At 42.5% G+C, this 15,607-nt stretch overlaps 2 protein-coding genes across 4 annotated transcripts in view; both read right to left on the bottom strand.

Moving 5' to 3' along the window:
• The window catches only part of CDC14B (cell division cycle 14B), a 46,902-nt gene extending 39,698 nt beyond the window's left edge, over positions 1–7,204 (bottom strand). Inside the window, 1 exon segment of the mRNA XM_063320220.1 lies at positions 6,820–7,204. Coding sequence (XP_063176290.1) covers positions 6,820–6,994 — 175 coding nt within the window. The 5' untranslated portion in view covers positions 6,995–7,204.
• A 2,250-nt stretch (positions 7,205–9,454) lies between these two features.
• Positions 9,455–14,085, bottom strand: PRXL2C (peroxiredoxin like 2C). 3 transcript variants are annotated; one of them, XM_063320841.1, is made up of 6 exons: positions 13,805–14,080; positions 13,214–13,282; positions 11,639–11,692; positions 11,114–11,219; positions 10,740–10,871; positions 9,455–10,109 (listed from the first exon to the last, which is right to left on the bottom strand). In XM_063320841.1, the coding sequence occupies exons 1-6, from the start codon at positions 13,988–13,990 to the stop codon at positions 9,982–9,984; spliced, it is 675 nt and encodes a 224-aa protein (XP_063176911.1). In that variant the 5' UTR covers positions 13,991–14,080; the 3' UTR covers positions 9,455–9,981. The 3 variants fall into 3 exon arrangements, with proteins under 3 accessions (XP_063176911.1, XP_063176912.1, XP_063176913.1); XM_063320842.1 differs by lacking the exon at positions 11,639–11,692 and having other exon boundaries at positions 13,805–14,084; XM_063320843.1 differs by lacking the exons at positions 11,114–11,219; positions 11,639–11,692 and having other exon boundaries at positions 10,740–10,899; positions 13,805–14,085.
• Positions 14,086–15,607: the final 1,522 nt, after the last annotated feature.

The following is a 15,607-nucleotide window of genomic DNA, read 5'->3' as shown; positions in this document are numbered from 1 at the left end:
AAAACAAAAGATTTTATTTTTTGCAAACTAATTGCCCAGAATGGATATATTACTTACATATCAAAACAGATCACCTGCATAAAAATGTATAATTTCAAAGTATAATTTCTGATAAAGAAGAACAGTATCTTCTTTTCGAGAAAGCAGGGGAAAAAAAAAGTCACTTCATGCTTCAAAACAAAATCCTTCAGGACAGTACACCAGGAAAGGAGTCCCCATGTCTATATTTCAACACTCTCATGCTCAGTTCTCACCTATGTACAGCATTATCTCAGGGGGTGGAGGCAGACACCACCACCAAAAAGCGTACATTTCAGTACTATGTGCTAAATGCACATTTCACTAGAACAGCAGCCTGATGTGAATCGTTTGGCTTAAACATTTACAGGTCAGGTGCAACCAGTGGGATGTACAGTAACTCTTGAGCAAGTCAGGCACTTATTTCCTTACTCTCTCAGCAAAAGGAAGGCACCAAACTTGCTTATTCAGTTTCTAATAGTCCCACCTTGTAGGCACAGCAGCTCCGTACTAGATGGGAAGTGCATTACCTGCTTAGGAACTTCTGCACCTCCCAGCTCTTACCAAGGCATCTCCTAAAACCGGCCAAAAGATAAAATTTAGAGTAGTGCTGTGCATTTTCAGGAAGTGACTAAACTGGCCCACAAAGGGAAACATACGTGTGGAGAAGCAAGTGCACCAATACCGCAACTGGATGCAAAATGCGCTACAGGGAAAACTGCTTCAAAGAAAACCAGTCCTGGGAAAATGTTTAGACCAACACTTTGGGGGTAGAGGGAACCCCAGCTTCCCACAGCTCTCCTGCATCTGTCCCCACCACTGTGTTACTCCCTGTGCTCTGCCAAGGTGAATTTTTGTGAATCAAAAACTGTAACAGGTATCCTAGCACAGTAGTAAAAAAAAAGGCAGAAAAAGGGGAAAAAAAGCTGCTTTGCTTGTTTACTTCCCTCTGTTCGGAGAATGAGAGCTAAGGGGGTGGGAGGGGGGTGGTGCAGGAATGAAGGCAAAGGAGGAAGCAGAAAGGAGAACTGACAGGATATGATATCTAGGGATTGTGTTTAAACTGGTATTGGTAGATTAAACACATGTCACACTACAGCCCCAAGCTAGAATTTCACACCACTTCTAACATGATTTAATGGCTAGATGCCACCAGGTTCCTTACAAGGTAAAGTTTTCTGTAGTAAGCTCGCTTATCCAGGCCACTGGGGGTTAACAGTGGGAATACACAGCCAGAATGTTTCCCTAGATGGCATCTGTCCTTCAGATACAGTCTAATTATTGACTTAAACTGAGATCTCAGTGTACACAAACAACATTCACATCATCGAAGTCTGGGCAGAATGGCCGTAGTACTCAAACTGACCCCGTACCTTCTTGCACACCAGCTTCTTCACATAAAGTCACTTTCGAAAATATAAAAGCACTACACAGAGTTATCCAAAAATCCTCAAATACAACTTAAGCATCAAAATTAAAAGAAATATATTTGCACAGGTCAAAGACGTAAAATAATTTAGCATTTTGCTCCTGAACAGGATTTGTAGTAACAGAATCACTTGCATCCTCAGCATTCCCACTTCTACTGAAAATCTTCACAGCTTTTTCAAAAACATCCAACAAAAATAAGAATTCCTATCTTGAGTGAACAGTGTGTACATAGTCTTTTGAATCGCTGTTGGCATTCAATTCTGTACTGGTATCCCTGGATCATGTTAACTGTTGCTATTCTTAAAACACCTGAAAGAATTCGAGTTTAATGAATTTACAGAAGTACCTCACAATAATAGCATTTTGTGTCAAATGTCAGTATCCTGACAAGCTGTCTGCTCCTGAGCACCGCTAACAATTGCTCCCCATTATGTAAACAGCGGGCTACATCTTTTTAACATGTATCCCAATAGGGAGATTTTAGAAATGAGCTACACAGAGAAGTCCTTTCCCATAAATGTATTTACCTTTCTACCGGCTTACTAGTCCAACATCAGACAAATGCTCACCATTTCTGTTTTTGCAAACACATTCCCAGTTCTGTTTACAGTAGGCAAGGATCAGTGTGTTGATTTTTGAATAGGAGTAACACACACTGAGAAAGGAGAATTCCTTCATTAAGGATCTGATTGCAGGATGAGGGCTTACACATAAAATACACTACAGCACTGATAAACTGATTTCACTAGAACTCCACAAAGGTTTGGACTCCAGGACCAAGGCTTCCATTTCATTATTTTTGTGCTTCCTTTGCTAATTTTAGCTTTTTAGTATTTCGTTTACATATGAGCTGCTTGAGCACTTCCAGATTCCTGCAAATTTCTGATAAAAGGTCATCCTAAAACTATCAAACTAGAGCAGACCTGTCTAATCCTCTCTCAGAAGAACAAGAGTAAGGCTCACTGCCTTAAACGCTGCATCTGCACTGTAATTAGGAGATATGACTGCAGTATGTTAGATATACTTCAATTAGTTAATTTTGTTAGCCTCATATAATAAAAGTTAAAATATAGGAACACAGATGTCACTGTAGGCAATTAATTTGAGTAAGCATCCAACGTACAACAAAATGAGCCTGCATACCCCTATCCGAGGACTGTGTTACCATAGCTTTGCTACTGCTGGTACATGAACTGGTGAGATTAAAGCTAGCACAAGCATGTCTATACAAGCTGTAATAATCACACATCTGATTGCAGTGTGCATACAGGAGGAAAAGCTTTTTGCTTCATTTTCAGATCTACAGTGTTCTGTGGCAACAGACATGTAGAAAACTGATAGCTACCACTTCAAAATCACGTTAATGTGAATATAGAGATGACAAAATAATCTTCTTCCCTCTACTCTCAGTAAGCGTGACGCTTCTCGGGATCTGCTGCACGGGCCTTGGAGAAAGAAATTTTAGTAACTCAAGAGACAACTAAACACCAAACAGGCACTCCCTGCAGAGCAAATCTGCATATGATCAGGAAAGATTATTTAATAAAAAAAGGTAAATTCTACAGTTCTATTGTTAAACAGATGCTTTAAATGAGAAATTCAGAGGAGACTGACGGTGCAACGAAAACCAACATTAGTCTGTTTTGAATTACCAGGAATGTAACCAGACTTACTTACTATTGTAAGACGAGGGTATTTCTAAATTCAGAATTGGTACATGGTATCTAGTTGTGTTTGATTTAAAAGACTCCAAAATATCAGGAAGACACATGAGAAAACATAAAAGACAAATCCTGTTGCAATGTCAAGACGAAAAGCAAAATTGTACGAGATTTTCTTTTTAGTCATTCTATCCTGGAACAGATTCATTCACTCATCACTATGGTATTTCAAATATAAGTGATGATAGAGTTGGCAATTAGAATAACAACCTGGCCTCTGCAAAAGAAAATGAAAGCACACTAAAAAGCTAAAGGAACTTTTTATTTAACAGAGACTATGAAAAAAAAAACATTTTCAGGGCCACGTCATGCCTGACCAACACCACTGTTACTTTACTCAATAAAGTCCTTGCACTCTGCCGCTCTTGTCCGATACACAAGACTACTTCATACATGTTCATGCACTTTCAGTGCTGGATGAGATACTAAAAGCCTTAAACTCATATTTAAAATATTAACTTTGAGAAAGACTCGCAAGTAAGTGAGGTCATATTGATAAAAGAGTAAATACAACTTTCGTACTGAGATAGTTGTATAATGAAAACTAACTGAAAGTGTTGATAGTCAGAATGTAGGAAACCTTAATGATACTCAGTAGAAGTGTCCTTAGCATTCAAAAAAACCCCATTTTTTTTTCCATAATACACAAGGTTTAGAATGACAAGCCAGCAATACCGGAAAAAAACCAAAAGACAACTCAATGGTTTGTAAAAAAAACAACATAAAACCAAATAAACAACCCACCTACCAATGAACATATTAAACCAAATGCTATTTCATAAAAACTCCAAGTGATGGTGTAAGTCAAACAGTTATCAATAAAGGAAAAAAAGGCACATACAGTACAGCTTAGACCATCCTTTAGGTTGTTAGTTTCTCACTGTAAACAAACTGGATATACATTTAGCAGGAAGACAAATAAATGTGAAGAAACACCCCATGGTGTTACATCACTTAAAATTTAATTCCATGTGCAGTTATTGCAGTTACTTCATTTTAGAATTAACTACTGAAAAAAGGCAAGAGCAAAACACACAACTTTTGCCTGAGGTTTAAGCATTACAATTTCACATCTTCTTTAAAATATTATTTATAAAATCAGAGCAATGACAAAGAAAAGTAGCCAAGGAAAGGAAATCAACAGCTTTCAAGCATCTCACACAGAATTGTTACATTTTCTTTAGATCATATAAACTACTTCTTTCAGAGATCAGAAGGATATGGGAATATGTTTCTAATAAACAGAAGAAATGCATTCAGTTCCAGCAAATTGAATTCATACAAGCAAGCCTCATGCATTAGCTGACAAAGAGAAAATGTTAAGGTGCAGCTTAATAGACCAAACCAAAATTTTTTACAAGAACAGTTTTCCTGAACTAGTCTTAATAGTAAGTAATAATATTTAGATTATTATGATTAAAAATCACTCTTACATATGGCTGATGCATACAATTCATTAGGAAATAAAGAAATGCAATAATTACTGGATTTTGAGTATAAAATCCATGCAAACAATGCATTGCAAACTTTGCTGTTTATGAATGTAACATCAAGCAAGAAAAGATCCATAGATCTTTACAGCTATTTGGGTTTGTCTTCTGCGTCTGTCTTTTAGCAAAGATGAAAATGAGGGTAGCCTGCAACGTTTTTAACGCGTTTGGCACTGTTTCTGTAAGCAGATAAGCTAACACAAACCTCTCAGCCTTTACAAAGGCTAAAATATTTACCAGTGACCATTTGCAAGAATTAAGGCCTTATGCTTTAATCTACGTCCAGTCCAGACTTATTAATTCATTTCTCAGAACTGCATTATGAGAAGGCAGAACTGACAGTTCAAAACTTGAAATAACTTTTAAAACAGAAGAATAAAAGGTAAGCCTGTGGGCTAATTATTTTAAGGTTTCTCTTTAAAAAAAAAACTATGACATACCATCGTAATAAAAATTAAGACTATAATTGTTCCATTATTAGAACTGCAGCCACTGTGCACAGTAACAAGATCAAGACAAAATCAAATATTATTAAATATAATAATCTACTGCATTTTAATCAAGTTTGTTATACTGTGTACTGCTGCATATGGCAAAATCCCCCTGGAAAAAAAACACAAGACAAAACCTAGGTGCTCCACTGTGTTACTTAAATGGATGAACACTTCTCTGGCGGACAAAATGCAGTAATTTAAGGGGCCTACTCAGATGTGTATCATCAGATCCAAGCAACTGCTGCATGAGAACAGTTAGACAGACCTGTTTGCTGGTGGTCTGAGCTGGACTGGGCTGCACGGTGCTCTAAGTAGTGAAATTACTTTGATAGCCAGAAGTCATCACCTGCCAAATCAGGGGTTTCTGCATTTAACCTTAAAACTACACCATCATAATTTCCTATATAAATGGTTGCAGTTGTAGAAAAATACACGTGGAGTTATTGTTCTGCATTATAGTTCTGCGTGTAAGTATATACCATTATGTTTCTCTGTGTAGATTAGGCCTAAAATGCTTTATTTTAGGCTGGAGTATTTAGGTTTTTATTCCCTGACAGTATTAGAGCTTTTTAAGAAGAGGAATCTTATATGCTTTGGGAGTTTACATTCTTTCTACACTGCTATGCCCAAATTTTTAAAACAAAACCTTACAGTTTTCTAAACATATTGTTGTCTAGGAGACACACTGGTTAATTGAAGGAACCCCGTTTCTTAGCACAGGTAAGACTGGTGTCTTTTGTCCACACTTACTCTTTGTATTTTTGCTTGCTCTGTCTACAGACAATTTCCCATGTCCTTCACAAAAAAGTGCTAAGTGAGGCTTATTTCTTGTTTTTTTTAAAAGAAGTTGTAAATACTACCACTCTCAAATTCTGACACAGGACAATAAAGAGTAAATTATTTTTTAAACTTTTTTTCCCTGTCAGGCAAAGTAAACTCCAGCATCTCTTTCAGCTGGGGCACTACTCAAACCTAAATCCAGAATTATTCTGGCTGTGATCCAACGCACTTCTCCGCAGAGGTGGGTTCCTGTGCCAAAAACCATGCACGCCTCGAATCGCAGGGCCACCAAGGGGAGGGAGGACCCTGAGCCGGTGGCACTCGAGCGTCAAGGAGAGGTGCGACGCTTGTCCGTTATTTTACCCGTGAGCCAGCAAGCCCAACACGAGGAGAAAGATCTACATCCCCAATATAGACAGAAATCTGTTATTTCTGTGTCCCCAGATAAACACGTTTTCCTGGTTCAAACACGTTTTCCCTTTACTCTCTTACGAGCAGAGACAGGCAGCACAAGGCAACTGCTCGGCACGCCCGGAGTTATTAACAACCCCCCCGACATTTGCTCTCCGGGACGAAGGGCCGGGCTGGACGCGCATTTCTACAGAACGTTTCACTGTGAAAACGCCACAGGGACGCAAGAACCGACCCATGGCACAAATGTCCGAGGCAGCGACGGCCGCCGGCCCAGCGCCCTGGCGGCGTCACCGGCCACCCCGCGCTGAGGGGAAACTGCCGTCCCTCGGGCGGGGAGAGATGGGACGGGACGGGACGGCACACCCCCGCGGCCCCCGCCCGTCCCGCCGCCGGCAGCCCGGCCCCTACTTGCGCCTCAACTCTCCCGCCGCGGCGCCAACCACCCTGCCCGCCCCCCGGCACGCCCCTCACCGGCGATCCTCAGGCAGGTCTCCAGCCCGGCGGGGGGAGGCGGCTGCTGCTGCTGCTGCTGCCGCCGCTCCACCTCGCCCCCCGCCGCCCGCGACGCCGCGCCCCGAGTTCTCTTCAGCGCCGGCGGCGCCGGGGTTGCGCGGCGCCGGGCCTCGGCCCAGCTCTTCCGCTTCATGGCGGAGGCGGCCGCGCCGCTACGGTGGGTGCGAGGCGGCACGCCTCATCCTCTCCGCGCCGCTCCCCGCGGGGCTCGGGCCGCCGGAGGGGAGGGACCCGGCGACGACGACGACGGCGGCGGCTGACGCGTCTCCCCGGACACCGCCCCCTCCCACCGCCCCATGCACCTACGGCCCCCCCCGCCCCGAGCCAGCGGCAGCTCCCTGCACCCCCGCTCCCCCCCCGCCGCCTCTGATTGGGTCAGCACGGTGTGGCGTCACCAGCGCGGAGCGGCGGGGGCGGTGATGTCATAGCGGCCGCTGTAACAGGTGGGCCGGGGGAGCTTTGGAAATGAGCATTTTGTGTTGGGTTTGGCGAGGTGTCGCAGTCTTCCGGGTGCCTCTCGCGGCACATGGCAGACTAGGGTCCCAAGGGGACGCGACATCGTGTGAGGTCAACTGAAAGCGGTCGGGTATGTGCGGCCGACTTCTGCTTGGAACGTTAAATGGATTTATCTGGAAAGCTAAAATAGCTGGGTTTGAGTCTGCTGCTTAGATGCAGTGGTGCTTTAAAACACACCATTATATTAAGTAGGTGTTGAAGTAGATCAAGCTAGTGGTTAAAACAAGTTCTGAAAAACGCTCCTTCCCCACCTCTGTCTAATTGGCCATGACAAGCATTCTACCATCTGCCTGAGTATGAGGTCGGTGACTATCTCCCGCTGGTTTCCACCTTTCGCTGCATAACTTTTTAAAAATACTTTTTCTAAGTAACAGCAGAGACCTAAAATTCTGCTGAGACTTCAAAAACCATTTCTGCCACGAAAGACTGTGGCCGTTGTTGTTCTAATTCATTATGCACGCGCGAATCATTGTCCCACAGGGCTCCAGTGAACTCAGTGAGCTGTGGCCAGGTGCCACACTCCATTTCCACGCAACAAATGCAGGGCTGATGCCCTAATTAGGATTGTTCTGCTGAAGAACAGCACAAGCCTCTGTCAGAGGCCCTGAGAACCTCTCTGTCTTCTTCCCTCTTTTTGTTTGTCTGTGTTTCGTGAATCTTTCTGAAGAAAAACTTTTAGCTAAGGTTAGTTTTATTTAATGTATTTAAAATGCAGCAATAGAACTATTCCTATTGCATTTAAATTCTACTGAAAGCAGAACAAGCGGAAAAACAACTAGCCAAACACTGCCTTTAAAATGAGAAGCACCAAGGACGTGAAAGTGAAAAGACTGCTTACCAAAGTGGAACTAGAGCCAGTGTCCTTGTGAGTGATGATCAGGCGAAGGAAGTGGAGTGGAAGGACTGCAAGTACACTGAGTATTTATCATTCTTTCTCTTTGAAAATAATGTAAGTTTTGTACATTTCTTGTCTTTGCTTTACAAACATAAGACCACTTTTCTAGCTTGCTTTCTGCTGTGGTTTAAGTCACATAGAGGCAACTGCATTACACAGTTTCCAACATACTCAAAAATATCGGTGAGGTGGGGGAGCCCTGGAGGGAGGGGGCAGCTCCTTATTTATGAATGTCGGGGCAGTGGTCACGAAAAGTGACTTTACTCCCCTGAGAGCCCTGGCTGCTGGTCCCAGCCTGTTATGCCAAGTTCTGAGGAAGCCTCTGGCCAGCCCTGAAATCATGTGGGTTCAGAGTCTGCACATGACTACTTTTAGCCCTGTGCCGAGTGCTGTTTAGTCAATACATGGAACTGAACAAAGCAATTTTACATTAATAATATCATCCTTCTAAACACACTGTATCAAAATGCATATGTAATTAATAAAGTGCTAAAGCGTAGTACCTTTAATGGAATTACATTGCTCAGTATCATTATGTTTCTTAAGCAAGCCTTTTATTTTTCGTCAAGGAACACTGCATTTAATTTCACATGCTGTCTCCGGAGCTTGCTCTGGGCCTGCCAGTGATCTTAATGGATGCCGGGACAAACCTCTGCACGGAATACTGTTTTACAATTGCATTAGTGTTAAGGCTTAAAAGGGGAGCGAACCTGCAGGTAAGAGATGTATGAACAGCAGCATTTTACAGTGAAGGCCAAAGATCAGAAACTGCAGAGGAGGATATGCTCCTCCATAAATCTTGGACAATCTTATTTTACAATTGCTAAAAAGAAGTGGCTCATGGATGAAAGAGGGCACATCTACTTTAATGAAAGCAATAGATTCTGAACATAAATATTACTAGAAAAATGGATAACATGCAGACAGAACTGCAAACCAAAATGCTGTCCTTATCTCAGTTGTCTAGGACAGAAATAACTAAGGACATTTTTTTCAGAGACTTCTTGCTCTGAGAGAAAGTACACACACAGGGGAGAATATTCTGCTGCAAATCTTCATAGGAAAACAAGTAATTGACTATAGCGTACTCCAAAACTGACAATCTGATCAGAAATATGGTTAAGACACCCTTATCTCTCGTCTTAGACCCACCTTTTCATATGACACAAAAGACAATGGATGACATATTTAAAATATTTATTTAAAACTATAAAATGCATTTCATAATGTCTACCAGTGCCAGATGCAAAAGTAGGCATAAGCTTACTCCCAGTGTTTTGAAGTGGGATTTTTCAAGGTATTTTTTAATGCAAGATCGGCACACAGTGCTGGAAGCTTTAAAACATCGATGAGAAGTATTGGATTGAAAGCAAGAATCCCAAGTTCTTCCTGAGCAAACCCAGATTTTTTACTTAAGTATGTCTTGAACACAGGTTTTTAAAATCTATTAGCAAGATTGATGAGGAAATAATGAGCTACAGAACTTTTTGCAATAAGCCTCAGTTGTGTTTTCATTTTTGTTATCTTACACACAGTGGAAATTGCACTTTTGTGCCCATCTTCAGTGCCAAGTAGTTTACTCTGTTCTAAATTTCTACAAAGGGCTTCAGATGTCCCATAATGACACAACAGTGCCAATGCTGGTGGGAATTCGCTTGAGAATTGTCCTTGTAGAGCACAAATTAAAAAAATTACATACTGTGTCAGCGTCATACATCAATAATCTGGGGTTTGTTCGTGAAATTTACTGTTTTAACTCCTGCCAGCTGCAAAACTGTGTTAATGGGTACATGATCCAGCCTGTTTTTATCAAGATGCAAAAAATGAACTTCATTACCTGAAATGGAATAAGAATAAACATGTACATGGTTGAATAAAACATATATTCATTCAAAGACATAAGTGAATCAAAGAAGCATTCTGATTTACTACTAGTTCTTGTACAAAAGTATACTAGCTCTATAGATTGCACAATATACTGTATTCTAAGCAGTGACATAAATTATTTTTTTTAATTGTTATAAAAGCAAGGAACATTGAGGCATCTAATTGAATTAAATCTGCTGTAGCATGATGTTTCCTAATGATTTGATGAGATGACTTTGTCATGGTGCAGCATCATGCATTATGCCTCTACTAAAACTGCATGAAATGCCTAGAATCAAATATGAAAGAATGTAAGTGAACACTAGGATGTCAAAAAAAACCCTCCAAACTTCGAGGCACTTCTTCTGTCAGCACTCCTATCGATTTTTGCAGGACTGTGATCAGCTTTGTGCCACCTCTGTGGGAGGTGGGACTACACAACGACACCTCCACACGTTCCTTCAGCCAGCAAAATCACAAGTTCAACACAAGACTGTTACCTTGGGATCCACAGGGACAGCAGCCGAGATTATTTTTTTTGTATTAAAGCAAACAGCTACCAGAGGAGACTGTAACTTTCAAACAAAACAAAGAAGCTCACCTGGGCCTAAAATCAAAGCTCCTCCCTGCTGAGCGGGATCTCCTTGAAAATCAAAAGCCGGGCCAGTCATTGCTCTCCACACACTCCTGATACTTCCCAGGAATGTGTTTGATTTCACATGAGGGCTCCGCACTAAACAAAACCACAAAATACCTGTTACCTAAAAATAAAAAAGTATATAAGGAGAACAACAAAATCAAACAGCTGCTATGAATAATATAGAGTTTTCTGATTGCAAGTGTTTTGACAAAATACAGCCTACAAGAGACTGTCTGGTGGGCAACTCCCTGTTTACATTGTGATCATACTATTTTATCAGATCATTCTTGTTTTGTTCTGTGTAGGTCCAAACAAGGTGAGAAAATTATTCTTACCTGATACGTTATTACCTTCACCTCTTTTCATGCCAAGTGTTTTATAAATTTCCCTTTGTGGATCTACATACATTTCATGGGTATACCCAGTTAAACTGCAAAAGGGCTGCAAAATACATGCATACAAGAAAAGTAGTATTTTTTTAAGGTTAAGACAGTAATTATTTAGGATCTACTGACAGTGGAATACTGCCACCCCACCCCCCAATTTGGAAACCTGTGGATTTGTCATGTTAAATTAAAGGCCAAAAATTTTTAGCCCTGAAGGTCTTACTAAAACAAAGCTTCCAGTGAAATCAAGAAAAGATATTTCCTTAGTGGTTTCTAAACTGAAAGTTTTAGTTATTTTGCTTTATTAATGTACCACTATTAGAATTGCTTCTTGAAAAAGCATACTGTCCTCTCTTCCTGTGGTTGCAAATAACCATCTTTTCACTCAGAGCAAAATCTCTCAATGCAAACCATTAAGACACAACAGAGGATACAATGTATTTAGTGACTATAACAGTAGTCTACTTTATTTACCTTGATGTGGTGGTAAGATGACTGTCCGATAACTATAAGCCTCACATTTGCTTCCTAGAACAGAACATGGGTATTGAAACTGTAAAGAGGAGCTCTGTGTTTCTGCACGGCCGCAAAACATTAGCAGAATCTGGTGGCCGGAGTTAATGATCACAGTGCACTCCGTTAAAATTATTTGGAATTAACATCACTTACATGTTTGGAGCCTGCACCTTTGTCTATCACCCACAGTTAGCAGCTACATTAATTTATTAAGTGAGAAATTATTTTTAAGGATAAATTTTAAGTCACAGATGTGTAAATTTTAATTTTTCTGTAGCATTAAGAGTGCCATCTTTTCAATTGGTTGCAACCTGCTATGATTTTGGAAATTCAAAATTTCCACTCAGTTGTACCTGCATCTAAAGAAGCAGCATGCAAATACTGATGCATGTACATCTGTGATTTACATATACCGATGCTCATTAATAGATATAACTTGCATCTGTGTGTACTGCTGTCTTTTGCAGGTGCAACATTAGGCCCGAGTCTAAAACAGAGGCCAAAACTTAAGTTCAGATGCCAGTAAAACAGTTAATAAAATACAGTGTTGCTTTAATATTAGGGTATACTACTTGCCTTTCCCATATAGAATCATTTTGCCTGTTATGAAAAGAAGCCCTCCTAAGAACAGAATACTCACGCTAAGAAAAGCATGGATGGTTTTGATTCTCTGTATACATTTATTTGAGCAGTCAAATTAAGAAAATGTCATTCTAAGTAACACGGATTGAGCAGTTTAGAAGAACATGTCCTGAGAGGGAGAGCCACCAAAGAAATCACTCCTTTTCATCCCCAAGTTCCTAGTCCATCTAAGCCTTGATGTCAGCAAGGAGCTGAGTCTCTGTCATCGGCTCTGCTGCTATTGGGAATGACAGAATTTCAATCAGCAGCCTAGAAGAGACAGATAAACCTTCCACATTTAGCAGGGCATCATTGTCTTTCTCTGGTATCTCCTACCACCCAACAAATACCCATCCATAGCAACCCCTGCGCACTCCATTTCTCCTTTCCGTCACTTTGTCACTCCTGTTTGTGCAGCTGCCTGGAGAACAGGTTACACAACTGATGCAGCTTACAAATAACCATAGAAAAAAGAGACTATTTTTAATCCCGATCAATTTTCTGATTTTGTTCCATGCACAACCATCAGTCAGTCATACCGGCATAATGGAAAGGGCAATAGTTAGTTAGTGGTCAGGAGAAGACAGCTGCCCAGGGCAGTACAAATACCAACAGAAATGCCTGTCAGATGTCTAACTGTTCAGAACACAGCAGAAAAAACAGCACCGAGCTAATAGGGCAGGGAGAAACAACGCTGCTGCAAGTGCATGTAGTGCAGTAAATCCTTTCCTGTGTGTCCTCGGCAGATACATTATGGCTATTGTAGCAAACAATGAAAATGCTTTCTTCTGAGCCTTTTTTTTTTTTTTTTGTTTCCTAGAAGGTTTAAGCCTCATGCCAGCCTGCAGCAGGACATAACAAATCTGCTTGATGACAGCAACCCCGTGTCCATATTAAGGGCAGAGTACTTACTTCTAAAAACGCCTTGGGGACTTTTGCCAGGTCTTCTACATACTCCTTACAGGTGTAACATAAAAAATTCTGCAACACAGTTGGACATGTCAGAAACAGAAATAATTGCACAGCAATGAAGCATGAGATTCTGACTTGGGGCACAAACCATTTTGGAGGTGATCATGAACTGGGAACAGGAACAATTACAGTTCTTTGCAGTCACCAAATTTGGATTAGGATCCTGGTTTAATCCAGGCCTGAATGCAGACACTGGGCTTGGGGCCTTGCTAATATTTTTATCTCTGGATATTTTAGGAATGCGAGAGCTGGCTTGCCATCTGGGAAACTGGGGAACACAATGCTCGTTCCCCTGAACGCACGGTTGAAGAACTACTTCCTTTCTGGCAAATACTGTGTCCTTTTACCAAAGAACGGGGGTTCTTAGAAGCATATAACTGTGTTATATTTTCTTTTCTCTCTGCTCCAGTCACGCTTGTGTAAACCGCCCCCCCCCCCCCCCGCCCCTTCCACAGCGAGTCGGAGCTCCCCTCAGGGACACCCTGTGAGACTCCCGGCCAACCCGCCCCGGGGCAGCCCTTCTCTCCTCACCCGCACGAACACCACGATGGCTTTTTGCTCCCCGTACAGGGCCTCGAAGGGGACGGTCCTCCCGTCCGCGTCCACCACCGGGCAGCGGGCGGCCTCCCTCAGCTCCCCCGGGAGCTGCCGCCGCTGCCCACCGCCCCGCGCGCTGCCCACCTGCCGCGTAACGGCAGGCGGCGGTGGGCCCGCCATGGCCGACACCCCGCCGCCGCCTCGGCCCGGCCCGGCCGGGGAAGGGGGAGGAAGGGAAAGGCGGAGCCGGAGGGGCAAGCTGCCGGGGCTGCGAGGGCGTCGGCTGGTTGTTTTTGCTGGAAGAGAGCCAGGGTCGGCCGGGCCGGGCTTGCAGGCCGCCGGCTGAAGGAGGAGTTAGTGCGTTCAGGGCCGTGGAATAAAGAGAGAGAGAGCGAGAAGTGGAGACCCGCTGTGCGGCGGCGTTGGCCGGCATGGAGTTTGTGCCTAGAAAACAACAAAGTCCAACCGAGCCTCCCAGAAATGGTGTGGAAGCACCAGCAGTGAGGCTGTGATCCGGTCACAGGGTCGGGGTTTTCTGCGGCAGGAGGCCACGGCGTTTCAGAGGCCTGAGGGCGAGTTAGAAAATTATGGTTTTGGGGAACTGTCAGGCTGTTGTGTCAGAAAAAACAGATCCAGGCCTTACTGAAGTGAAAGCAGAACTTCATGGGACTTTGGCAGGTGAATATTGTAGGCTGCTGAGCAGTGCAAGTGCTCATGTGATTGTATTGAGTGCACACAGAACACCACTAGGCAGTTGAGGAATATTGCAGGCTCTTGGATTGTTGTGTTAGCTGAAAGCGTATACGGAGGAGGGCACTTTCCTTTTCTTAGTGGTCAGAGAAAAAGAAGAATCAGAGGAAGTGGGACTGGGGGGATCTCTAGAAGTTATTCTGCTTCATGAACCTCTCTGATGATCCTAGTTCCAGAGTATCTCTTGGCGCACTATCCCAGTGTCTGTAATGTTAATGTTACTCAAACCTGTATCCCCTCTACTTTGGGTGAAGCCCATGACTTTTATGTTAGCAGGAGTGAGCACGTAGAACAGGTTAATCAATCCCATTACTGCATTGACTTTTCAACTGTACACAGACTATTGCTATGTTGCCCTCAACCTTCTGTTTCCTACACTAAATAATCCCCTTTTTTCTCTACAATTCTTTTTTCTCATAGGTCATGTTTTCTAGAATTTCTAGAATACAGATTATGTCGTTTCGTCTGGACTTTCTAGATAGTTTCTGTCATTCCTGAAGTTCAGTACCTAAAACTAGACACAGTGTTTTAGCTAAGCCTTAGGTTTTCTTCATCTCTTGGGTCTGTATGTCCACTTAAACATGCTGGCATTGTGGTTGTGCTTTTTGCAACAGCATATTTTTATTGACTCCTGTTCAGCCTGAGAACCACTATCACTCCCAGCTGCTCTGCTCCAGACCTTCCCTAAAAGGGAGTGCATTACCACCACTTCTCTAACAATACTCGGTGAAAGAAATTCCCTCTAATGTCACAATGTCTGAGAAGTCAAATTTGCTCTATATAGGACATTTACACAGGACAATACAACACAGTTGGCCCGCCAGTTGGGATACCTTCCAACTCTGTTTTAAAACTCTGGCGAAAAAGATCTTCAGGACACATAAGATGTTTTGTGCCATCTTAACAGCAAAGACAAGACAGCTCAGCATTATAAAAAACAACATAAGGGAAAGTGATCCCTGGCTGATAGCTCTTTACAAGTTTCCAGCACATAGGTGAAACTATGCAGCCGCTAGTACAGCCCTATTGTTTAAGTAATTAAAGTTT

This window comes from Chroicocephalus ridibundus, chromosome Z, assembly GCF_963924245.1.
Source record: "Chroicocephalus ridibundus chromosome Z, bChrRid1.1, whole genome shotgun sequence".
Lineage (NCBI taxonomy): Eukaryota > Metazoa > Chordata > Aves > Charadriiformes > Laridae > Chroicocephalus > Chroicocephalus ridibundus.
The sequence above is the reverse complement of the archived record's forward strand: the minus strand, read 5'-3'. Positions and strand labels throughout refer to the sequence as shown.

Bases quoted from the DNA above. Each gene is read 5' to 3' on its own strand.
- PRXL2C (XM_063320841.1), bottom strand. From the start codon at position 13,990: ATGGCGGGCCCACCGCCGCCTGCCGTTACGCGGCAGGTGGGCAGCGCG. The intron at 13,283-13,804 runs GTGAGGAGAGAA...ACTGTGTTGCAG, and splicing joins CCATCGTGGTGTTCGTGCGG to AATTTTTTATGTTACACCTG. The intron at 11,220-11,638 runs GTAAATAAAGTA...TGTATTTTGCAG, and splicing joins CATCTTACCACCACATCAAG to CCCTTTTGCAGTTTAACTGG.